This window comes from Montipora capricornis, chromosome 1, assembly GCF_036669925.1.
Source record: "Montipora capricornis isolate CH-2021 chromosome 1, ASM3666992v2, whole genome shotgun sequence".
NCBI lineage: Eukaryota > Metazoa > Cnidaria > Anthozoa > Scleractinia > Acroporidae > Montipora > Montipora capricornis.
In genome coordinates, this window is record NC_090883.1 from 31,425,816 (window position 1) to 31,450,815 (window position 25,000).

The 25,000-nt window shown below is 37.9% G+C and overlaps 1 protein-coding gene and 1 long non-coding RNA gene across 6 annotated transcripts in view; one reads left to right on the forward strand and one right to left on the reverse strand.

Annotated features, from left to right (window-relative positions):
* Nucleotides 1–5,613: 5,613 nt before the first annotated feature.
* LOC138038716 (uncharacterized) lies at nt 5,614–12,766 on the reverse strand. Its single transcript, XR_011130289.1, has 2 exons — nt 12,633–12,766; nt 5,614–6,428 (listed from the first exon to the last, which is right to left on the reverse strand). It is a non-coding gene; the product is annotated as an uncharacterized lncRNA (long non-coding RNA).
* A 542-nt stretch (nt 12,767–13,308) lies between these two features.
* Nucleotides 13,309–25,000, forward strand: part of LOC138038691 (cAMP-regulated phosphoprotein 21-like) — a 35,759-nt gene continuing 24,067 nt past the window's right edge. The window contains exons 1-4 of one of the 5 annotated variants that reach the window (XM_068884719.1): nt 13,998–14,311; nt 15,030–15,190; nt 18,904–19,001; nt 22,313–22,407. In XM_068884719.1, the coding sequence (XP_068740820.1) occupies nt 22,330–22,407 (78 nt within the window). In that variant the 5' untranslated portion in view covers nt 13,998–14,311; nt 15,030–15,190; nt 18,904–19,001; nt 22,313–22,329. Of the gene's footprint in view, nt 13,514–13,997; nt 14,329–15,029; nt 15,191–18,903; nt 19,002–22,312; nt 22,408–25,000 lie in introns of those variants that run through there. The other 4 variants (XM_068884728.1, XM_068884738.1, XM_068884712.1 and 1 more) reach the window with 4 other exon arrangements.

The window sequence follows — 25,000 nt, forward strand, 5'->3', positions numbered from 1 at the left end:
GCTCATAGATCACGAAATGATACATTCGCGTAACTTACTTAACATCACTCTATTTTCTCATCTCGTCCCCTCTATTAACTTAGTGTGAAGGTTTGCACTCTGTTTCCAGTCGCCGTCCTTCGCTCGTCAAGATCTCTGCTTGAGCTTAATCCTAATATGCAGTTGGGGACTTTCGCTTCACAACTCCGAAAAAGTAAATGAAGCGATGCTGACTCGGGAATACTCGGAAAAATCCGAGTGTTCCTTTGCAGGAGTCGAACCTACGACCTTCCGATTACTAGTTCGGATGCTCTGTCACTGAGCCATAAGAGACTCATGGGAGCTAGGACTCGGGGTTACTCGGAAAACATCCCAGGGATGGCGCAGCGGTGAGAGCACTAGCCTTCCACCAATGTGGCCCGGGTTCGATTCCCTGATCAGGCGTCATATGTGGGTTGAGTTTGTTGGTTCTCTACTCTGCACCGAGAGGTTTTCTCCGGGCTCTCCGGTTTCCCCTCTCCTCAAAAATCAACATTTGATTTGATTTGTGATAATTGTTAATTTCTATTTACAGTGTCCCCGATTAGTGCTTCAACGCTAGAACGACTAGACACTTAAATAAAGTTCCTTTCCTTTCCTTTTCCCTTGCAGGAGTCGAACCTACGACGACCTTCCGATTACTAGTTCGGATGCTCTACCATTGAGCTATAAGAGACTCATGGGAGCTAGGACTCGGGGATACTCGGAAAAACATTCGAGTATTCCTTTACAGGAGTCGAATCTACTACCTTCCCATTAATGCTGAGCCTCCAACTGAGCAATAGGAGATTCGTAGAAGGTGCGAGGTAGGCCATTAAACCAGGATCATGAAAGAGTCAATAGTCCCGCCATAATGCTACACATGTATATATGGAGACCCCCTTCATTTTTTCTTGGCCGGATAAATCACTATCTAGTGGATAAGTCATAGCGAAACCAATTGCGCTGTCCAATGGATAGTGATTTATCTACCGTAAGAACGACTGGAGCTTGCATGGTGGGTTTATCTGGGTTCTTGGGTTCGTAAGACGTTTTGCGGACTAACGTCGAGTCTAGTTGAACTTTACAGCATCTTTTTTTTTTTTTTAATACACACATTTCCGGGGATTGTATATTTCCGTGGTGGCCTGCAGTCGTCAATTAACCTCCAACATTTCAAATATAGGAAAGTGAAGACCTCGAAAGAGGTCGAGGTAAAAGTTGTTTTTTTCCAAGGTCATATCAACATGACAAAAACTTGAAAGTGTTATTTTTATCCTGCAATGCTATATTTGTAAATCTGGACATAAACGAATCTAATTAATTGCAATGTTTTTCTCGGAATAAACAGGAAAAATAAATCGGTCCCCTCCGGCGTGAGCTAAGCAGTTACTGGCATACTTAATCAACAAGCTAGGACTTCTTTTGTCGCTGCTTAAAATAGCTTTGTTTTAAGGTAATTCTCTTGTGCTAAAAATACATTTCAATTTTAGAGCATCGAGCATAAGTTTTGTTTAGGGGAAAACCGTAAAATTGTGTGATGAACGACACAGCAGTTTGCAATTAATTCTAAAATTCAACACTGTTTTGTTGAATGAAGAAATTCGCTAAGGTCAGCCCCTTGATCCATAAATCTATGAATGGAAATAATATAAACATTTTTAATTCGATTCATGTGTCGAATGTATATGAATTGCGAGAAAAACAATTAAGAAAATAAGAGACTACGACTATTTCGCCGCAATTTAATTGCCTGCGAACTGAAGGCCCCCTTCCAGCCAAACTCTATTCCTTGGAAAAAGTTATAGCTTTGATGGCAGTCTAGCTAATGACCTTTTCTGGTATCCCATCACGTTTACTAGTTACCGGGTCGAACTGGAGCGCTGACGAGTAGCAATGACGGTGATACAATTGAAATCAGTAATTCGTGGTTTTGCGGGCCTACAAAGTTGCGCACAAATTGCAAGGGAGAAACAAATACGTTTAACGGGATAATCAATCAAAGGTTGCGACAGAAACAGTTGTCTATTTTAAGTTATACTAAATAAATGGAGGCCAAGAATAATCTCCGTTATAGGGTTTCGACGCAGATACTCGACCTAATTCCGGTTAAACTTTGATCGCACTTAACCTAGGAAGGACGGAAACATGTATGGCCGATCTTTGTTTGTTAATTACACTATTTTTTTACAGGATCCTAATGACGCTGAACGTTCTTATTTTTTTGTAACATTTTCTCAAAGTTGTGTAGTATACTAAGATCGAGTAAAAACTAAGTTGTTTTCAGTGTATAATACAATATTTAAAACAAAACGACCCTAGGTATTTGAGTTAATTGTCCTGTTAAGACTACCTTCGTTGTACCTATATTTATCATACTCACAAAACCAAATTTAACCAAAATGTGCAAAATAACTGACTATCAACCTGCTCTGGTATGCTCTTAGTATGTTCTTAAAATTTTGGTTAATCTCAGGCTCGGCCCGAACGTTCTTATAAAAAAAGCCGGGTTCTTGTTTTGAAAAAAAGAGTGTATTGCGTAATTTAGTTTTCGAGGAGATATCCAAACTGGGGAAAAAGTGTTTTGGAAAAATAATGCACAGCGGAGATTCTGCGCAGGAAGCGGAAAATTTAGCGTAAACACTGCCTAGGGAAGCCGTGCCTCACTGGGAAGCGGGCAAATTCATTGACTTTTTTCTGTCAAACCTTTTATAATTGTTGGAAGAAAGAAATTAACATCACATTTTCACGTTTCCTTGCGAAAGTGGTTATTATCTCAATTAAGCAGCAAAATGCTGTTTTTCGGCCACTCCATTACAAACTTCCTCTAGCACTGGACTTGTGAAGAACGCAGAGGAATAACTGCGTATCGACTTGCTAATTGCTGCTCAGAATGTGAAAATGAATGCAATGCTAAGGTCTAGAAAACTTTGTTTGATAATAAAAGTGTGGAACTTTCCCGTATTTATAGGGTTTGTAAATGCTTTTTCATTACACTGTCTACCCTGCTATATATAGTAAGGAGTTTATCTTTGTATTTCTCAATCATTTTTTCTGAGTAATCTATTCGCGGTTTGATTTAAGCATTGTTTGCCTTTGTATACCGCTTCCACAAATGCAAAAACGACAACTCGAACCTAATTTCATTCTCAGCGATTTCGCAGAGTTGTACTGACCAAAGAGAATGGTTACACAAAAGTCTTTCTCTCAAATATTACAAAAAAAAAAAAAGAAAAAAAAAAAAAACGAGAGAAGCTTTTTGTCCGACTCATGAGGCAAATTAAACAGTGCAATTACTGCGTTTTTCATAATTCTGCGGAATTCATCTTCAAGCGCCAAAGGCCGAACTGCGTTTTGGCTTCCATCAACGACGCCAACCACACATGACGAAATCAATTGATGCCTGAGTAACCCATCAATTAGCATCTTTGGTTCCCAAGGTACATTCGTATATTCAACCTTGACGCCGATGGAAAGCGATGGAATCTGTACGAATCTTTTTACTGAAGAATCTCTAAAAACACATATTATAATGGTATTCAAGCTGTGAACTGAACAAAAACTCCAATTCACTTTCCGGAGGCGGAGTTGATCTTCCCGGCTTTGTTCGGAAATTTGATTGATGGAAGCCAAAACGCAGGTTTCAAGGTAAGATTTCGCAGAATTATGAAAATCGCAGTACTAGCAATGAGTCTGGTTGTGTTTTTACTGACAACACGAAAACATCGTATGGACACTGCTCTCTCTTCGTGGTAACCGTTATTACTTGTTCCTGAAATCAGTTCCAGTATATCCAATCAAATATGACTGTCATTTAAAACACTAAAAATACCCCTGAAGGTTATAGTTTCAGTCCCATGCAATAAATTCATTCCTGCCTGCTCGGCAGCTCAAAAACTTTTCGAGCGTATTATTGTACCAGATTTTTCTCTGTATCTTCGAAAGGAAACCGCTTCGGACAATGAAACCGTCTTTGTATTTTCTTTTTTACAGTTTTTTTTTTCAAGTCTTATTTCGAGAATATGTAAAAATACCATCCTTTCAGCATAAGTGGATCGTAGTTTTGTAAGCTTTGGAGAAATGGGCCCTTGTGGATAATGTCAAGCCTGAGAGAGGGAACCGCGAGAAATTTCGTTTCGATATTTCTCCCCTCGATTCCCATATCCCCAGGACTAATGGTCTAAGTCCCCGCCCCGCCCAATGACACGATTACAATGTTAACCACAGAGCAAACATGAACTTAAAAAATCTTTTGAGAATCTTCTTCTCTAATCCGACTGTGATGTTTGAACTCGTGATGACCTCAGACATAATGGTCAAACTTTCATTCAACCAGCGAACCGATCGGCAGGTTCGCACATTTAAAAAGGCATTGCCTTTGTCAAGTGGTTTCTGTTGTAGTGAGAAGGCGGCCGACTTCCGCCCAGACATTGTGCCCCTTCTTTTTTTAAGAAACCCCAATCCTCCCTGTTGGGAATTCCAAACCTATTTCCGTTTTAACCCACTCGTTAAGTGATTGCCTTTATTACAAAAAGAGAATATGACCGCCCATTTTATTCATCAAGGTCACGGAATTCGAACTGAAAACTCGTAGTCTTTCACTGTCGTTCCGCTAAATTTAAACATAACATTGTTAAAAGGGAAGGGTCGCTATTCTGTTTTTGTTTGGCAGCGTTTTGCAGGTAAAATGAAAAAATGACTACGTTTATTGTTTTTCCAAATAATGACTTTTTCGTCAAAAACAGGACTATAAATATTCTTGCTTTACTTCTGAGGCATTGTATTAACCTTGTTGGGTGTCAAACATAGTGTTTTCTCTGTATTTTATGAGGGGTTGTGAAAAAACAAACAAACATGGGTTTTAACAAAGACTTAAGAGTCTCCAAAGATACTTCGCTTCTTCGAAAAGGCTACAGAGTACAGTTGCTCTGTTTAGCGAAAGCAACTTTTTGTACCTTCGTCCAAACAGTGTCGCGTGGCATGTCTTGACCTGAGCATTGTGAATGACAGCGAGAAACAAACTGGAAGAAATAGAATGGTAGCCCGCTTATCGAAGACGAACATAAAACAGACCAGTATCCTATAAAGGGAAGACTTTCGGCCTGACATCTGCTTAGGTGTATAAGAGGGAAAGTACAAAACTAAAAATGTTTCAGTCTTGTATTACTGTTTCAGTGCTGCCATGCTCCGGATAAATCTCCAACGAAAACCATGAACTGCAGTGAACTCAAAAGCGTAGAACCGTTACAAAAATAAACAAACCGTTCATGTTTATTTTGCAGTTGAAATATGTCGTCGTATAAAAGAAAAGTAAACGGATAAAATTTAAATTCCCTTATTGATTGAAATGACCCCACCACAATTTTGGTATTCCGATTGTTATTGCAGTATTATTTAACGCGGATGCTACAGTTTGGTTTTGTTGTTATAACAACGTTAAAGGTGTAAATGTTGCATAGCTAAAATTAGGTCGAGGATTAGACTCATTTTTTCTCTGGGTGAAAAAGGGGTTTCAAAATGGTAAAAAACTGTAGCGAAAACCGGATCTCGACAATCTTAATAACAAAATGGACGGTCAAATGCATACAGAGAATAATTAAGGACAAAACATCAGCGTACATTGAACAAAAAAAGCAGTTGTATAATACTGACAAGTGTGGACAGGGAACAGAGCCTTAATCCTCATACCAGGAGGAAATATAATTTGATGGTGGCACAGTAAAATAGAAATTCGCACAAAAATAAAATATTTCAAGCTCTTTCAATGAACCTTCCATTGGCAAATGAAGCAAACCCTTGGACTGCAAAATCGTTTGTGCCGATCTTAAAAAAGAACCTAAAGAGGAAAAGATGTATGATTGAAATATATCTATACATGATCAACACCTTCTGTTTAATTAAAGCCGCACGAATGAGGTCTACAGAGTCTACAGAGACGTTGCTCCTTCGGTTTCCATCAGTGAGAAACTGAACTGAAAGGCTAATGTTAAATTGGAAAGTGAAGTGGAAGTTAAAAGAGAAAACCATCATTCTTCTTTCACTGTTCTTGTTTAATCAATTGCAGATTACGTTCATGTAGTTGTAAGAAATCTTGAGTCTTTTTACAGCCGGGGCGACTTTTTGTTTCTTGAAGATTTCTTAAGAGTTTTATCTTTGCAATGTTTTAATTATCTCAGTTGGTAGCCCAGCAGTTTCACAGCACTCAGATGATCATGGATTTCGTGGTGGTTCCACTAGCCAGACATCGTGAGTTAGTTGTAAACGGGACACGGTAGTCGATTCTGAGCATGAAATGCTTTCACATTCTATTTAGGTCGCGTCGGGTAGTTCCATATTCAATTTTTATTCCAAGTTAAGATAATATGTTGCCTTTGTCCAGGGACACAGTTCTCGCCTCTTCTTATCCGAGCAACTGAAACGGTTACCACATTCTGAAAACAAAAACATAAGGAAACAATACACAATCATGATATCTTGCATGTGATGCTTTGTTAGCCAGCCTGGAGGAAGGGTTTTGGTGGCCTTACACCATCAATGAACTCAAAGCGTTAATGTATACGGCGGATGATCGACAAAACGCTGATTTTCAAAAAAAGGACTGCTAAGTATACATGTCATTCAAAAACTTTTACGTTTTTGATTCAGTTATATTTGACTCGTTCGACGATGAGGCTATATTTAAAGCTTGGTTCCGTCAACAGTTTGCATCCTCAGTTGCTCTGTGACCACTGAAAATGATCCATAAGGAAAACAAATTGTTAGGAGTGAATTGATGTCGTAAAAGTTGTGCCGCTGTTTTTTTTTCCCCTTTTTCTGCTGTTAAGAAACTGAAAATTATTGAAATGGTCAAAGGCAAATCGACAAGCATTGCCCATATTGTTCATAATCGGATGTGTTGTTTATTAGCGCCTATATGTACTGTGCAAACACACTACGCGGAAGAGAATGCCTTTCCTCGATATTATTAAACTTTTGAAGGTAATTAAAAGTTCCTGCCTTTGTATGCAACACTTGTACATCAAAACTTGGCGTGCCCACAGTTACAGAATATCTCCCATAAAAAAGAAAAATGATCAGAAGTTTGATAGAATCGAACGATTAGCTTTTTGCAATTATTATAAATAGTTAAGGAAAATAGTGTGCACGTGAAAGTGACCCGCGAAACATCTCTATACTAAGACTTTCTTACAGTTTGGTGCCGTAGACAAATTAAACATTTATTTTAACCACACTCACAGAAAAAAAAACAGTGAATTATTTTGCAGTTAATAGTTTCTTAATTTTTTGTTACAAAAATTTGATGATGCGCCAAACAGGAACATCGTGATCGAGATTGATGCGCGCAACCGTGAAGATCTTTCCCAGTTCAAAGTTGTTTGGTAACAACTATAGTTCAGTCATCAGCCCGCTTCAATGAGTTACATTAATGTTTTATCTTTGACCTCGAAAATTTAGGATAACCATCAGTGACATATGTTAAACCAAGCACCTTTCTCGCAAATTGAAACTAAGGAAGTCAAAAGAGAAATAGGAAGTTGAACATAGTGTCGGCCCACGCCATAAAAAATCGCATTTGCTTCATATAGGTATTTGCTTTATGATCGCGGTGGATGCACTTTTATCGCGAATTGTCAGTTAAAGTCCACTAGAAACAAACCACTTTGGATTTTTCCGAATCTGGAAAAGATCCCCGGAAACGAAGCTGCCTAAAGACGTTGAAAGTTACGAGTTTTCCCTTGGCTAAAACAAAACGCATCGAAATCCATCCTCCACCAGGAGTTCATTTGTAGTATCGGTAGGCACTGCTCATAAAAGTAATAAGCAAATAACTTTTATTCCATAGGCAGCAAAAATCCTTTATAAAAGAGGTTTCTTGAAAGATGAAACTAAATTTTGTGCAGATTTTCACTTCAACTGGTGTATTTTTTCGTCGATTGAATGATTACACGAAATGTGTTGGTGTTCCAACTTAAGATAATGCGCCCACGTTCCTTTTCAAGTCTGTAAAACGCTATTAGCTGTTCGGTCGTCCTGTCAATTGAGGTGGTATTCTCACGGCACAGAAGTAGTCTATACTTCCATTTTCTAGCCAGGTAATACTCTAGGTTTTCTTTGCAGATTTATAACAAGGTAAGTGAAATTTCCTTACTCTCGAACGAAAGGAATTTAACCGTAAGGCCAACAGCACCGTCACAGAATCGCCGCGCCGCCGATATCGGTCAGCATAAAAGTTGTTAAAGGTTATTACTTAAAGTGATCCAGCAAGAACGTTTTTTCTGGAGACGCTCTCCGCCGCTAAACAGAAAGTCAACTCTTTCTCATAAACGCTGAAATTTTGATTTCCCAAATTTCTCCACCTACGTGGAGCCGTTTGGTGTCTTTACATCCATCAGTATCTCTTGCATGGCAAACTTAAAGTTGGATTCGTAACTGTGCGCTTGGAGACTAATGGAAAAAAATCAGCCATTCAGAACGACATTTCGACGTTGAATGATTCAGTATTACTCTAAAAACTCCAGTTGTCGTGAATGATAAATCTTTGTCGAAATTCCTGATAAAAATACAGCCAATATTTCCAATGACTTTTTGCCTAGGATGATTCTAGCTAACATTCCCATAATCTCCAAATGTTTCAGGTTTGTTATATTACATTCAAAATTGTAGGCGATGTTCAAGCATGGAAAACTTCGAAAATACTAATCATTTTTGTCCCTTTTTGGGCAATCAAGAGATCACCATGCTTTGAAAAAAAAAAATGAACCATGCTTGTCAGTAACTGAATAGAAAACTCGTAATAAAATTGTATCACTAGTAGATGCAGAATTCTTACTTCACGCACTTCGGCGTATCATTTCGGCAGAGAGCTTCTTTGACTGAGTTCAATTCGCGCTATTTGGAAATCATATTGAAACTGAGATTTCTGAAAGACCCAACACATGGCAAAAGCTAAGGAAATTTGAATCTTGCCGGCTATAGATGTGTCGTTTCAAGCTCGAACGGTCGATACTTCGACCAAAGATTTAAAAGGACAAGGCCGAAACGATTGAGAACTGAAATCACAAATTATCGGTACATAGTAAACTGAAAAAAGGGACCGGATTTGTATTTGTAATCATGTTTAAAATTTTCCATGTCTTGAAACTGAAGACATTAGAAATGGTTAGATATAGTGAGCAGGCCGGGGCTGATTCGAAACCGGAAAAAACAGCAGAGGATTCAGGAAATGAACTTGGCCCTGTATTTTTATGGAGCGTCTAAGCTTCAAATTTTCCCCTCAGTGGTATTTGAATGTAAGAGTCTTTAGTGGTTTTTATCGTTCCCTCCACTCCATTGGTTAAGAGTTTTACTGAAAAGCAATGACTGATCGTTATTTGGTACTCTTGCAAATAAGGAAGTTTTCCAGCAGGGATAGAGAATGACTTCAGCGGGAAGAGTTTGACTCTCTCTGATATTTTGAAGTTCAACCAAGTCTTCTGAAAGTCAATATTTCCTTCCTCAAAGAGATTGATAGAATAAAGGACTGCGGATCAGCTTTTTCATCGAAGAAAAACCCTAAAATAATCAAGAATCGATTAAACGACCTCACATCCAAGCTCTGCTCGCTAATCAGTGAGCAACCTTATCACCTCCCAAAAGGAAAAATATCAATTTAGAATTCAACAAACTTTTTTTTTTCATTTCGAAACAAAAAAAATGCCTAAATTTAATTTCATAGCCCCGTTCTTGTAAGAAATATTGTTGGCCCTGATGCCAGGTTTTTTTTCCCGCCGGCCATGTTGGTGAAGGAACGGCTGACGATTCCTCCGCCCACAGAACCTCTCCGATTGAATGTCCATAACCAAATTTCGCAAAATAAAAAGCATTCACATTAGACGAGAACATTTTGAAAAGGAGAAAGAATTCAATTCAAAATGTTTTCACATGATGCCGACCCAATAACTGACCGGAACATCCTCGCGGGCAAATATTAAGAGCGAAGTTTTAACGCTGAGAAAGTGGCGGCTACACAGCCATGGCTGCTCCCGTGGCCGATTCGCCGCGGTTACTTAGTGAGTAGCTGCAAGGTCATCATCATAAACGAGATAAATAAGTGGCAAAATACCTGTGTTTACAACATTAGTTACATGTATACCATCGACTTCTTTTATGTCTGGCTTGGTTGAACTTGCAAACAGCAAACCTTTTAATTGTCTAACTTGGAGTTCTTAGTTTCACCTCCATTAGGCCATTTTGTATTTGCATGTTCTTTCTGGAAAGTTCCTCGCAGCTTTGAGATCAGTCGATTTTCATTTTGCTGGATAAAAAAAGTGGCAATAAATTGTTGCTATTTTAAATTATTTCTTTTAAATTCAATTCCATAGCATTGTAACTCCAGAGAATGCTGAGCTATTAAATTCATCGTTATCAAATTCGTTGTAGTTCTTTACTAGGTTTGAACCTTCTAACCAAGTTGCCAATTTCCGGGTTGTTTTCTTTTCAAAACTGCACAACGAAGTAGAAAGATTGGCCTACTAGGTACTGAAATAGCCTTTTATGTTTAATAAACTGAACAATTTTGGCGTTGTCGAGATACTTTTTGCCGCTTAGTAATTTTTTTCCTGTGGACGAAGACCCCTAGAAGAGAAGCCAAGGAGAGACAGTGCACTGGCTATCACTAAAAACTGTATTTCACCTTTACAAATCTTTAACATTGATCAGTAGTTTAGATAATTTTTTACGGAATTTGAAAATAAGGTTGAAAACAAACTAAGTCATGTTTTCAATAACGTTGCCGTCAGAAGAAAAATAACAGCCGGTAAGCGTGAAGTGTTTCAACCCGGTGATGACTATGGTCCCATGAGATGGAAATCAGTGGCCTCAAACGCCGGGAAACCCGTTGGTACAGCGCTGTACATACACTTCAAAACACAATCAGTTAATAAGGATTATGTTTATGAACCCTTTGTTTACGTCCACATAATTTTAAACTTTCTTTCGGGATCTAAAGCTGGTTCTTGAAGGCAAAGCAGACTGCAATATGATGCTAGCTACAAGTGACCTGAAGGTATAACTGAAAGAAGTATATCGTCGTATGGTCGTAAATCGCTTGGCAGACTTAATTTTTCGATGTTTTTACTATCCACTGAAATGCAAAACAGTCCATTTCCTATTATCTTCGCTGTAAATTACTTGAAATAGGTAGAGCAAAACGTGCGAATGCTTGCACGTGTTGACGTGGCCAGAATACAGCGGGTTCAGTTCGATAAAGACAGTTGCAAATTGCAAGGGCAATTTAGTTCATTGGTTTGACTGACAGAAACTCAAGTGAAGGTGTGCAAGAGCCGGCCGGAGACAGGCATAGAGAAGCCTCAGGCTAGATACTCGGATAACTGTGTCTTTATTCTGTGATAAAGAAATGAACTGTCAGGTTTTGTGATTTGTTTCAGCCCAGCGATGGGAAGGGTTCATCGATATGACAACTTAATCGAAACAGGGCCAAAATGACGAGGACAGCAGCTTTCACGCTAAAGTTGGTTTCTGTTTAGAATGTCGGCAGTCTATTTAAATTGCACACAAAGCTAAATTCTCTACATCTAATTCAGTACTCTCCTATTCTTCTCAATTTCTTGTGATTTTTCTGCAGAGAACATTACCTTCGGGGATGACGTTTCTATCCTGATGCAAGTCGTAGTTAAAACACTCGAATGCGATCAATTATTTTACTCAAAAAACGTAACATAAATGTTAAAAAAAAGGAAGAGTCTGCCTACGATTTTCAAGCTTTGGATCGGTATTTCTCTCGTGCAAGAGCACACTTCATACATACAGAAAAAGCGATAACATAATGCAACAAAGAAAGGTTAAGTTTTCCATGCAGCCTAGATGCCGAGACGGGAAATTAGCATGCCACTTTACAACTAAACAAATGTCGTTCTTCCTAATGCAAAACAATTTTGGGGTTGCAAGGAAGGATTAAATTCCTACAGAAACATTGTTGCTAAGCTATCATGAAAGCCTTGCTCTAATGTTTCTTTTCTAGGCCGCATTGTTTTTAAATAAACAGGCATCGCCTGTTTTTCCATTCCATGTCAGACATTGCTGTTAAAAACTGCTTTGCATCGAACGTTGCTCATTAAATTTTTGCAAGAAAATAAGATTTTTGTCGTTAAAATAATCGTTTGCTATTGCCGTTATTCTTGCAACTCGTGCACCAAAATTCTCTAAGAAGGACAAACTATTTACCATTTTGTTGTGCAAATTTGTCATTAGGCTTAAGACGAGATTCGATCCCCTAGTACTCTGTCATTCGAGAAAAGAAATCATTTCATTATCTTATATTGAAGGAGAAAACACATCTTGTTTTCCTACCAATCTATGTCGTCGTAAAATTTATTATGAAAACTCTGCACCTGAAACGAAAAAGCTAGGTTACTCAAAAAAGCAGCAATGGGGTATTGCTTTAGCCGGAAAGTTCTCAATATTTCCAAAAGCTAGAATGAAATATTTATTCTTATGCTTTTAAATTGAAAAGCTGTATGTGGTTTCATATTTTTGCAATCTAGTGCATTTTCCACCTGCTTTCTCAATTTGACGATTTTCTAGTTTCTGCATGAAAACGCAAAAAAATTGTTACATAATTTTTTGCAATCGCTTACCAGAGCTCAAACCTCCCGGAAAAAACGATTGTCATCGCCGCCTCGGCTCTTTTTCCCAAATTAATACCACCCACGCAATCCTAAATCGAGCAAAAATAGACACACAACTAGCTGAAATGCGTAGAACATTAAAATGGATTTCTCATCTTAGAATTTATGCGCAAACATAGACTCCTGAATAATTAATGATCGCCTGTCGATTATTTCTTTTGAAATTTAGTTTGCGATCAATCAACTAGTCCATCTTTAAAAGTATTTTGTTTCACTCGATTGGCAGCGGAAAAGAATCAAACACTAAGATCTACTCTGGTTAAATTGACGTTTAACCGTTTAGAGGATTTATTCTACGAAAAAAAAAACTTTTGAAACGCCTCAGGCGAAAATCCTAATTATTCAGTTCAACGATAACCATTTGCATACACTTTTCTGACAAAAACAATGTTTTCCTTTGAAGCCGTTCAAGGCGGACTTGATTGTGTATTTATACATACAGACTTCAAATGACGTCAGTGTGACGTCAGCGACACGACTTATCTAGCTCCCCGCACAATTGCTGCTAACAGTTTGCCTTAGTCTTCGTGAATAGCATTTACGAGTCCAATTAATTTTAGTTTTCTGGGTCCATGTAAAGACGTATGCATTGCTGTCCTGCGTTTCCGATGGTAGGCGTAAATTTGTGTTTCGCTTAGCGCTGATGACGTCAAGAAGATATTTCAAGTCATTCCGGACTCTCTCTGCCGAAGAGTTCATTCTTGTTTTGATGTCAGAGGGGCAAAGATTTACTTCCGTGCGATCGAGCCTGTTATACTGTATTTCTCAACCGAATGTGTACACAAGTCAGTAACACAAACGCTGCTAATATCAATTCTACCCTCATTGCGGTGAGTGAATTTATTCAAACGATTTTTTTTCATGAATTCTTGAAAACTGATTTATTCATGCCCGGGCGTAATCTTACAGTAGACACCTCTAACTTGATAAAAAGAGTTTTTTTTCTATAAATAGAGGAACGATAGATAATAAACAGATTGAAGAGTAGGCAAGAAAGTGATGTTTCCCCATCGAAGACACATTATTACCTTTTATTTAATGCAAAATAGCATGACATCTTAGTGATATCTTTCTCAAGAAACGATAAAAGGAAACTTCTATTATCTTTTATTGGAAAAAAAAATGCCGGAAAAAAAATAAAACGTGCCTCTTCTTTTTATTTTTCTTCTTTTTCTTCTACTTCGTCTTCTTCTTCGTCTTCTTCTTCAAGCAATATGAATACAGAATATTCTATTTGATCCACCAATCAAAGGAAGTAGCTGTGAAAAATGTCTCACTTCCGGCAAATTTACCTTTTCTTGTGACGTCACATTACCCAAAAGTCTCTCGGGCGATTGATGATGCTCGTGTGGCCGGTGTTACATTCTGTCTGTGTTCACGCCATGACAATTCGACTGTTTTTAGGGTAAAAATATCGGTTTTAGAAATTCAATGAACGACGTTTATTCTTCGTTACCAACGGGAGACGCTGCAGCACATTTGAAGTCTCGGCTGCAAGTTTACGCCTGAAAGCCGCGTCGTTTCTTTACTTCGAAATCCTCGACAGTTATCGTAGAGCATTTATTCGGCTGCCAGCACCGTTTGTCGCTTACATGGAAAAAAGCAAAAGATGTATCGTAAAATTTCAGGTGAGGAAAAGTGGCCGGTAAGTGGGATTCCCGGGATTTGTTAGTTAGAAGTAAATTAAGCTCGCCCACGCTTTAAAATGTGCTACGAAAATATCGGTGTGGACCGGGAGATCTTTCTGTGGTGCCGGGAATCTGTTGTTGATTTCTTGGGAAAAGCGCCGCCGATTGTGAAAACCTTGCTGACCACATTGCGGCAGTTTATTGCGAGGTTTTAGATCGAGCTTTTTCTTTTAAGGGGCGTTGTTCAACTAATGTAGAAATTTTTGGCTTTATCTTGTTTGGGCCGATGTTTGGAGGGAGTGGAGTTGAGTGGAGTGAATTATTAATTAAGATTTTTATAAGTTGTCGATTTCAATTCAAATCCAAAGCAATTCTTTCAGGGGTGGAACATTAAGCTTGTCTTTGTTATGCTGCGTGCTGTACATTTGTTTCACTGTCATAAGAGTTGAGGGAAAATAGTGGAGACCCTATTTTTGGTTGAAAAAACGCATTTAAAGGGCAATAGTTTTGTTCCATACGTTTATTTACCAGTGGTTATGTTCTTTCAGTTTGCTGTTTGCGAAGGTCTCAATTTAGGAAATGTACAAGCCTCCCCTCTATTTTGTGTTTTCTGCGCATGAAATTATCTTTGTTGAGATACTTAAATCTTTTTAAGTACTATTTCTTGACTTGCGTCTCGTTTCACTGAAAATTTTAATTTCATTGTCTTCTCTTACAGAATTGAGACCGTAATTTATACGCCGGAACTGTTCCTGTAATTTAAGGCGGTTTGATACGCTTTCCAGATCTTCCCATCGGCTTACCGAAAGTTATGATCCAGAGTTTGTATCCCATCATCAATATGATTAAAAAATGGACATAAGCAAGCTGCCGTTTGAGGTAAGATCACTTTAGAATTAAAATGACCTATTTGCGTTGAATTAAAATTGTTAAACTTACGAGCAGCCTTAACAATACCTGAAACAGCACCTTATTCCCGATGGAGTTTTGGCATTTCGAAACGTCGGTCGGCTTTGCTTGTGTTATACTTGACTTGTAAAACCCATTGTATCTTGCGGTCTTTGATCTGTTAGCAGTTGACACCTCGATTTTTCCAAAGGGCTGGTGACGCATCGTTGTGAAATATGAGCTTGAATACGAAATTTTAACTGTTTCAATGTCTTCTGGTCCGAGAAAAATCAAGAGAGCCCAGTTGACTTCGTGCGTAGGTTGCTTGTATTTGTGATTTAATGTCTTCGTGCCCTACGTTTCGCGAATGGAACGGTATGTCTTTACCAAATTTTGCTTGTGACAGTCTTTTCCTTTTAAAACAAAGGTCCAACAAATAAGCAGGTTTCTAGAGACAAGAGGTTATCAAAATTTGGTTTGAATTTCGGCTTTTCAGTCTATTGGCTGTTGCATCACCACTGGTCAAATAGCAAGTGTATCGGATGCTATAAATTTTTTAATGTTGGTGTCTTCATAGATAGCTTAAATTTCTTCTGGCAATTTTGCATTTTAGTGTTACGAGAAATGTTCTTTTGCACACTAGAAGACTGACATGGTAGCACTCCCATGTATTCTAAGAGGACAAAAGGCTTTTTATTTTTCTGTATTTATTTATCTTATCTTTGTGGTTGCTTTTCTTTCTTAATAGTTTATGTATATATTAAATGGTCCACTAGTGTGATTCTCTTCAAAGCTAACCTTCACCTTGAAAAAAAAAACAGCATTTAATATTAATTTTTGCATTTGTTAAGTAAGATTCAGATGCACTGATCCCATCGGTGTCACAATTGTCGTTTTGTAAGAAGTCTAGGTCTTAAAAGTGACAGCCGTTTTTAGCCTTGTTTGAATGGCAGTGATTCCTGTGCTCTTCTTTCATCACTTTGATTTGAACTTGATAAAGATGCTCATTTTGAAGTTGATAAACAGGTTTTAACTTCAAAGGGATGGTTTTTTATCAAGGTTAATTAAATTTGAAAGCTTTACACATAGATATTTCATGACGGCCTGGAAAATCTCTGTACCATGGCATCAAAACACAAAGAATAAGAATATTAATACCCCAGTGTACCTTAGTGTGGTTAAAACCACAAATTGTATTTTATGGTTAGCTCAAAATCAAAAGAATTCTTTTTCTCAATTATTGTAGGCTTTGGGCATTACCTCTAGTATCTTAGGGAATTTTTCCATTTTTGGCATTTTGAAAAAAGTATTGTGCAGTTGTTTCCAAATGTTCTTTGCAGGCTTTCAAGAGGATTAAAAAGGTTAAAATTGTGTTTACTTTCTGTAAACTCCTATCACAAATATCACCCTAAAAGGCCTGGCCAAATGCTTTCAACATTGCAACACAACATGCAACATTGTTGCATGTTGCACAATGTTGCGACATGTGTTCAATGGGCTGGCCAAATTATGCATGCAGCATTTTCAACATTTTCAATGCAACATGTCAATGTTTCTGTGCCCTAATCCTCTGGCGTGCAACAAGTGGAACTAGCATGCATGCCCTAGTGCAACAATGTTGCATGAAGGTGGCCAAACAAGTACAACATTGTGCAACATCCACAATGTATGTTGCATGCAAAATTTGACTGTTTTCAAATTTCAACATGTCACAACAGGGTGGCCAAACGTATGCAACATGTTGTGCCCAACAATGTGGCAAGATGTTGGGATGAAATGTTGCAAGCGTTAATGGCCAGGCCTTAAGGAGAGAAAGAATTTAAAAGTGGACCTACATGTACAATGTTGGACAAAACTCATTGGGAAAATGTGACACAACATTCCCTTATTTGTGTCTCCATACTTTCCCCCTACCCTAATCGAATGTTGGTTTGGAAACGGCTTAAGGTTTACACAATATTTTACACCACATTACTAATATTGCTATTGGGGAGAGGAGGGACCAATTGACTTTGCTTGTGAGTGCATGTCCAATGATGTTCGCACCAGAATTTTTCCCAATCTGGAGTGTTGTCCAAGATTGTACAAATGTAGATGTTATCCCTTTCAACCATTAAACAGCCCTTTGAGGAGTAAAATTGTGTAGTGTTACTAAGTAAGATCTACAAGAATATGTATCACTCTTACACAAATAATTGTACAGGAGGAAGTGTTAAACCTGTTCCAATTAACTTTCTGTTAGTTTCATCTTGTAATCTTGGATTGTACCCTGTATGCAAGCACATGAAATTTTATTGCTCAGGTGGTTTTCATGGGCAAATTTTGGCTGTAATAATTTGTTTTCTTAAGATTTATAACAGTCACTCAAAAGTCACCTAAGACACTTTTGTCAATATTTGGACATGACTAAGGGCTTCATGGTAAAATCCAAATATTAAGGTTGTGTATTGAACTCCATAAAAATGAGCGACAAACGAAGCAATGAAGATGACGTTGTTGTGTAGGAACGTTGGAGTTAGTTTTGTTATCAATATCCCGGTATATCTATAATTGTCTCTTGTTAATCTCTTGTTAAGTTTGTAATAGTCCTGGCATTTCTTAAGATTTCATTTTACAAATAGTGCAAAAAGAATTTCCTGGCTGAGGAAAATTTTAAACTTATTGCATATTGCAAAGCAGTACCTTACAGACTTTGACTATCAAGAGTTTTTACCTCATTGTGTGCAACTAAGGGAAACTTGTTAAGTTGTAACAAAATGTGTTATAAAAGCACCAGTTTTGCAACAAAGGTGGTCTGTTTGTGAGAAGAGGTGGTGTCCTGTCCAAACAGGTTTGCTGAAGTGGACACTTTCCATGAGTTCCCATGTTCTTTTTGTGATTAATCTCTTGTGTGCACATGGATTTTATGTATTTTAAAAACTGAAAACTGTTGTGTGGATGGTAATACGGTAGGTTATTGCTTCAATAATTTAAATTTTAGTTACCCCCAAGGCTGTAGCGAATTTAAAAAATGAGCTCAGCTGTAGTAAACATTCTTTCAGCTGGCATCTAAGAGCATTTTATGGTTTTGGCTGAATTTTTGTGAAGTTGCTTAAATTGTAGAAGAATCTTGTTGAACAGAGTTTTAAAACTGCATATTTGAATACAGTATTTCTTGTATTATAGTAACAAATATAGAGGTTAGGGTTATTCTTGGCCAAGAATAAGCCTTGCAGGAAAACGTTTAGAATCTACGTCGTTCTTAAAACATTGGTGAGCTGCACAAGCAAGCTTATGTCGTTTGTTATAGTTTAATAAATGTTGCGAGGTGTTTTCATCAAAACAAACTTGTTGTGCTGAATCTCTATTTGCTTTAAGATTTTAAAAAGTCATTGGTTGTTTCTTTACTTAGAGTCAACCGTGGGTGGTCTTTTGGGTTTTGATTGACAAGCTAGGGATGCATCAAAGTGCAACAGCTGTCAGAGAGTTCTGGTGATAAAATCCTTGTTTGTTCTGGCAGTGGTAGTTTTATTGACCAATTGGAGCATTTTTTTTGTAAATGGGGGTCTTCTTCATTGGTTGTGATTAATAGTTAGTAAACACTCGTTATGTTGTTGGATGCTTTTGTAAACATGCTCTGTCTTATAAGTGTGCAAGATCTTTGATCTGTAGGTTGATGCAATAGCTGGATTCCTGTTTCAAATGTCGACACTGTCTCTTCCTAGGTACCAGTGGTAGGACATTCACAAACTCTTCCTTTTAGCCAACTTCATCTAGTATTTTCTCTTGCCACAATCCTGTAAACTGTGTCGCATAATTATAGGTAAGTTTGTTTTGGCTGGTATGATATGGATGACGTGGCACAAGTGCACGTTGAAACAGCACACAGCAGTTAGCAAATGTATAAAATTTCAAAACTGCAATCAATGTTTCTTTAACACAGCTTCTGTAGCATTGTTGATTGAGTTACTTTTTCAGAGTAAGTGTCAGTGGAGTTCTCTTATGTTACGGGGAGCATTTGTGGTTTGCATCACTCTTGTAGAGTAGGGCCTGCATGCTGTACAGTCTTCCTTTGATGTGAAGTAGGTTGATCTGCCAGTAGTGTGAGACCAGAGTTCAATCGAACCTCGATTATCCGGACTTGTGGGGACTGGGCGCAATAGTCTGGATAATCAAGAGTTCAGAAAATAGGCTAAGAAAATGTGAATATTAATGACCAAAAACAAAACTGAATAAGTTAGAGAGAGAGTAACATTCAATCATGCAGGAATAAAACACAATTGCAAACAACAATTTGTAATTGTAATTGCTCCAAAATTATGTGCTACAAGTCGTTACAATTAAAGTAATCTAAAACATTTTACATTGGTGTAAAATGCTCAAGTAAATCAATTCGTTTTGAGCTGCCAGAGCGTGTGCATGTCATGAATTCTTTGAAGCTGCATACATGTAAGTGTAATAGTGTCAACATTGTCTTGTCTTTCCATCCATGTCAAGCACTTCGTAAAACATTCAACAGCTTTGGTGTTTACAGTTTTGTCATCTTGATTTCATTCTTCTCGTCGCTACTGTCGTCATTTTCAACCCGAGACACTGCAACATTACTTGCTAAAATTTTTTCGTCCGGCAACGGTAGTGATGTTTGAAATTCATTCTCAGAATTAAGTCAGTCCTCAACATCAGAGATAGAGAGGCCTTCACTGTTGCCTTTTTCTAATCACAAAATAATTGACTGGTTGTCTTTTATGGAAAGAATGGATTGCTAACCTTTTTTTGGACACGATGAATTCATTTTGATGCAAATCAACCTCATGTTCTTCAAACCATGCTGATTGCTGGAGCGTGGAATTTCACTTCGCAACGGAGCAAATTTGAGCCAATCAGAGCGCAGTGAAATGCACTGCATTAGTTGTAGTGCATGTGAGCAGGCATACAGATTTGTGTTTTGGAGTGAAAAAAATTAAGATCAAACCAGACCTTCATCTCATATTGCTGTGGATCGTAAAATATGACTAACTAATACACATGAAAAACTGGGACCAGAAAATCAAGTCAGGAAAATCTAAATAGCCCAATGATTGAGGTTCCACTTTACAATTCCTTGGTTTGTAACATGACCTCTTGGCTACCCTTATGGTCTTCCTGGATACAGAAACTGTGGTGTTTTTATTGTCCCGAACTGATCCTTCAACTACATGTAATAATGCTCTTACTATTGTTTTAGTGAAAATGCATGCAAGGATCAAAAACCAGAAAAACTTTTAAAATAATTATTATGCTAACCCTTGGTTTCCTTTCTCTAAGAGCTCTGTTTATAATTAGGGCCTTTACTTTGACCATACACATGTAGCCTCTGTTACGATGCAGATCCATCTGCAGTTTCTCTGTTGGCAATTACGTTCTTCTCTTTTCAATTGTGAAATGTATGGAAGTAAAAACAACCATTTATGCACACTAGTGCTCAAGTTTATAACTAATCTATTTCTTATGGATGGCCAGTTTTTGTTCAAGAAAAAAACATTGAGTTAAATTGCATTTCTTGTCTTGCAAATTGTTTATCTTGTTAAAAGCACTCTTAATTTCAAGAATAAAATGCGTGTGTTTAAGCATACATGTACAGATGATTTATCGACATAGTTTATGTTAAAGGTATTTTGTATTATTTTCCACAGAGAGGTTTAGTTGCAACACAGCTTTTAGTTCTGCATCGATGATATTTGGAACAAAAAAATTTCCGTGCTTCCTAATAAACCTACATGCAGTGTAACAAAAAATCTGTAAGGGTACTGCAGCAGCAATTAAGAGACAACAGATTGAATATTAATTTTCGAATATTGATTACATGTAGCTGGACCCTCAAAATTTTGCAATGCACCCCCAAAAAGGGGTCCAGAGCACCCCCAAATTTAAAAACCTGGATACATCTCTGAGTCTTAAAAAAATTTGCATTTCTAGAAAATTCTGACAGTGATTTTGTCATTATGTATTGATATTGTTGTGATTTGCATGCATGCTTCTTGTATTCCTCCTGAACCAGCTTGTTTGCTGGGGCAATATAATGCTTGTTCAAGTTAATTAAAGGATGGCAATTCACAACAAAGGCATGTATACTACTATAAAATGTGTCCTGTGTTGAACCTTTTGATTTTAAATGCACATGTACAGTGTACATGTAACATTAATTTTTTCAAAGCTGATTATTATTATAGTATGTGGCTTTATCTTCATTCTCGTGGTGATATCTTTTGCATGCTACAGTATAGTCCGTGTAATTTCCAATAAAGTTAACATTATGACAGCTGGGGTTCAGTTCACAAGGAGGTCTCTATATTAAGAGGGATGCGAATTCCAGTCACTTACTGACCAAGAATTGATTTGGATTTCAGTATATTTAAATGACATAGAAATGAATTAATAAAGTTAATAAACAAAATCATAGCTGTGTCATGTTATTCCAAACTAAACCTTTGTGAAATGAAAATAAATAAATTCTCTTGCAACATTTTCTTTTCTTTAGGCTAGAAAACATGATTTGAAAAATGCACTGTTAGTCACAATTGTTTGATTCAACAGCCTTTCCTTTTAATCCTAATTTCATGTGTATTTCATAAAGCACTTCACACATGTAGACTCATTGTTCATTGTTTGAGTAGGCCTTTGTATTAAAAGTATAAGCCCTTTGAATTTGCCACAGTTAGAGAGACTAATGAGAAACTGCTACTTTTCTAGGTGATCTGGTGACGTAATTCAGAGGACTGGGGAGAAAAATTTTAACGCCATATCCCACAACCGCGCACAGCCTTGTTTTCGAATTCAACATGGCAGAGGCTAGGTTAGATCTCTCCTGAATGTTCATTCAGTAACAGGAAATGTGGTAGACACGGAATGATCTGTTGAGTTTTGGGAATGGAAATACTGCAGGGAGTTTGAAAACAAACCCTACGGCCGTGCGGGGTTGTGGGATACGGCGTTAAAAAAAACTTTTCTTCCCAGTCCTCCAAATTACGTCACCAGATCACCTGGTTGCTGTTACATTGTACTTGAAATAAAATTAATATCTTTGGCTTCAGATTTTGGTGCTGTAAGCCTGTAACAACATGCTTTGTAATTTTCAATTTATTATTTCCTCAACAGCATTGTTTACTCAGATAATGGATGACAGATTTCCTTTAGATAATGACCAGAATATGACAAACCATCAGAAAAACTGCACCCACACTACTGCTGAAGTAAGTCCAAGTCATGTTCTGGTGTTGTGCTGCAAAGAGATTATCATATGTTGGTTAAATTTAGCCGTGACTTTAGCGTACAGTACGTTTCCACTGATTGTCTTTGGAGGTCAGCCTGGAATTTTAACAGCGAACTATTTGTGTTCCATTTGTTTGCTTTCTGTCTTGTTTCCTGCTAGCAGATGTCTCTTTTCTTTTTGCATTTGCTGGGCTGACGAGTACGCCATGGGTCGAAACTCACTTTGATCTGGCACACTTCAACCCTCATGCTCCATGATATGTTTGCTGCCTGTTACTTGAGCCCACGGTGTCCCGTGCATTCCTCAGCCCTTCTGACAGGGTGCGGGAAAAAAATTAAAATTGTGCGCTATTTTGGAGGCCAATTGTGCGGGAAATTGTGCTGGATTGCACAATCTTGCAAACATTGTGTTCACCTTGTCTACCTTTTCTTTAACCATATCAACGTGAAATTCCTGCTGAATGATTTTTATATTATTGACTGAAGTTTAGAACCTATTTCAAACTGATTTTATGTTTGTTGAAGCAATTGAATGTGCTAAACAAAACCACTTGAGGAAATTGCCCCAGAAAACCTAGCGAGCCTCTAATGTACGTCATGTATATCTAAATAGTCTGTATCAGTCACTAATTGTGTAACCCAATCGACGAGTTGTTCGCCAAAAGTGTGGAAATACTAGAGTGTTTTCAAGGTAAATAGTCTGAAAATAGCCTAAATATATTCTAGATCTCCTGATACTCAATAGAAAAACTCGTTTTGATTAAAATTGTGAGTAGATAAGTCCGTATTGTGCGGTATTTTGCAAATTTTCCCGACTTGTGCGGAATTGTGCGGGTTTTGCCGAATTGTGCAGTTCCGCACCCGCGCACCCTGTCAGAGGGCCTGATTCCTATACAGTGATTCTGCTGTTGTTAAGTGAGCACAACATGAATCATGTGAAGATTTGGTTGCTAAGAAACTGTCACGCATGCTCAACATAGTGAGTTTCTACCCATGGCAGAGATCTCTTTTCACATACTCGTCAGCCAAGCGAACGCAGAAGAAAAGAGACCTGTGCTAGCAGGGAATCTGTCTTGTTGACAACATCATTTTTTATTTCTATATGTGACTCTGTGAATGTGATGTTGCAATTGGCTGTGGCTCCTAGCAGGTTTGCTATAGATCCCTTGTACCTGACAGATTGATTTCCAGCTTCATCCACCTAAAGTTAGGCACCGGCTCTTAAGCTAATCTATTTTGAGTTCAATTACATTGTATTGTTTCCCAGGGCTCAAAATAGTGACCAGTGTTGTTGCATTTGCGACTGAATTTTTTCCTTTGCAACTAAAATACATGTATCAGGAGGAGGCCTAATTATTAGTTTTATAACTTGTTTAAATTTCCGCATAATCCGGTGTAATTTCCGCATAATCAACGCATGTTTCCGCATAATATGGCCAAAATTTTCCGCGTAATCTTTAATTTTTTCCCGCATCCTATCAGAAGCCATGATGGAAGAGTTGTTGATCCTGGAGTTGGTTATAATCATTTTATATCCAGCAAGCCCGAGTAGAATAATTATTAAATTCTACCCGGGCTTGCTGGAAAAAAATGATTATGACAATCTTGGCGCTACGTGCCTCGTTGGTTATCTATCACTTCATATCCAGTGTGCCCTCATTAAATAATTAACAACTATTCACCAAAGTGGAGGTGACTAGTGGTAGATATTTACCAAGCCGTGAATCGGCGAGGTAAATATCCACCACCAGCCACTGACACTGTGGTGAATAGTTGTTTTAGTAAAGACTAAAACAGTGAGATAATATGGCACTGAAAGATGATTTTAACTCATTTATTCCTGCAAGATCCACACAAATTGCTCGGAGGTGAATAGCAAAGGCTATCCGGAGTGCATGCATTGAATGCTATCCACTGTTTTAGTATATACTACCGGTAATTGTCAATTATTCCATGAACACGCATTGGATATGAGATGGTAACTATATAGCCAACGAGATGCATAGTGCCAAATTGACTATAACCAGTCTCATGTACATACATCCATACCTATGTTCTTTAATTAATTAATTGACCAATCACCATAGGGGCTTTTCAGGCTCAATGTAAAACAATTAACGAAACAACAGAACATAACAACAACGGTTAAGAATCCCAACTGGCTGAAGGCAAACCAGTGGTATATTTACAAGTTCAGCTGAGAAGTTGAGCCAGGGACTATGTACCAGGAATAAATTCAGTGAGTGGTCAGAATGTGTCTTGAACCCAGGATCCCCTGATCCTAAGGCAAGCGCCCTAACCACTGAGCCTCACTGCCTTCTTACAACAAGCCACTGCATGAATTGAATAATTGAATAGTATTTTATATTAAGCGTTCATCAAATTAAAGTTTCCTTATTTGGTCATATGGTTTATGAACTGATAAATGAGATTGAGTGAACCAATCAAGACAGAAAGCTAGAAACGCAATATCCAAGGTCGAAATTTCAATAATAATTAACAATTATTCCATGACCGCACGTTGGATATGAGATGGTAAATAGCCAACGAGGCGCGTAGCGCCGAGTTGGCTAT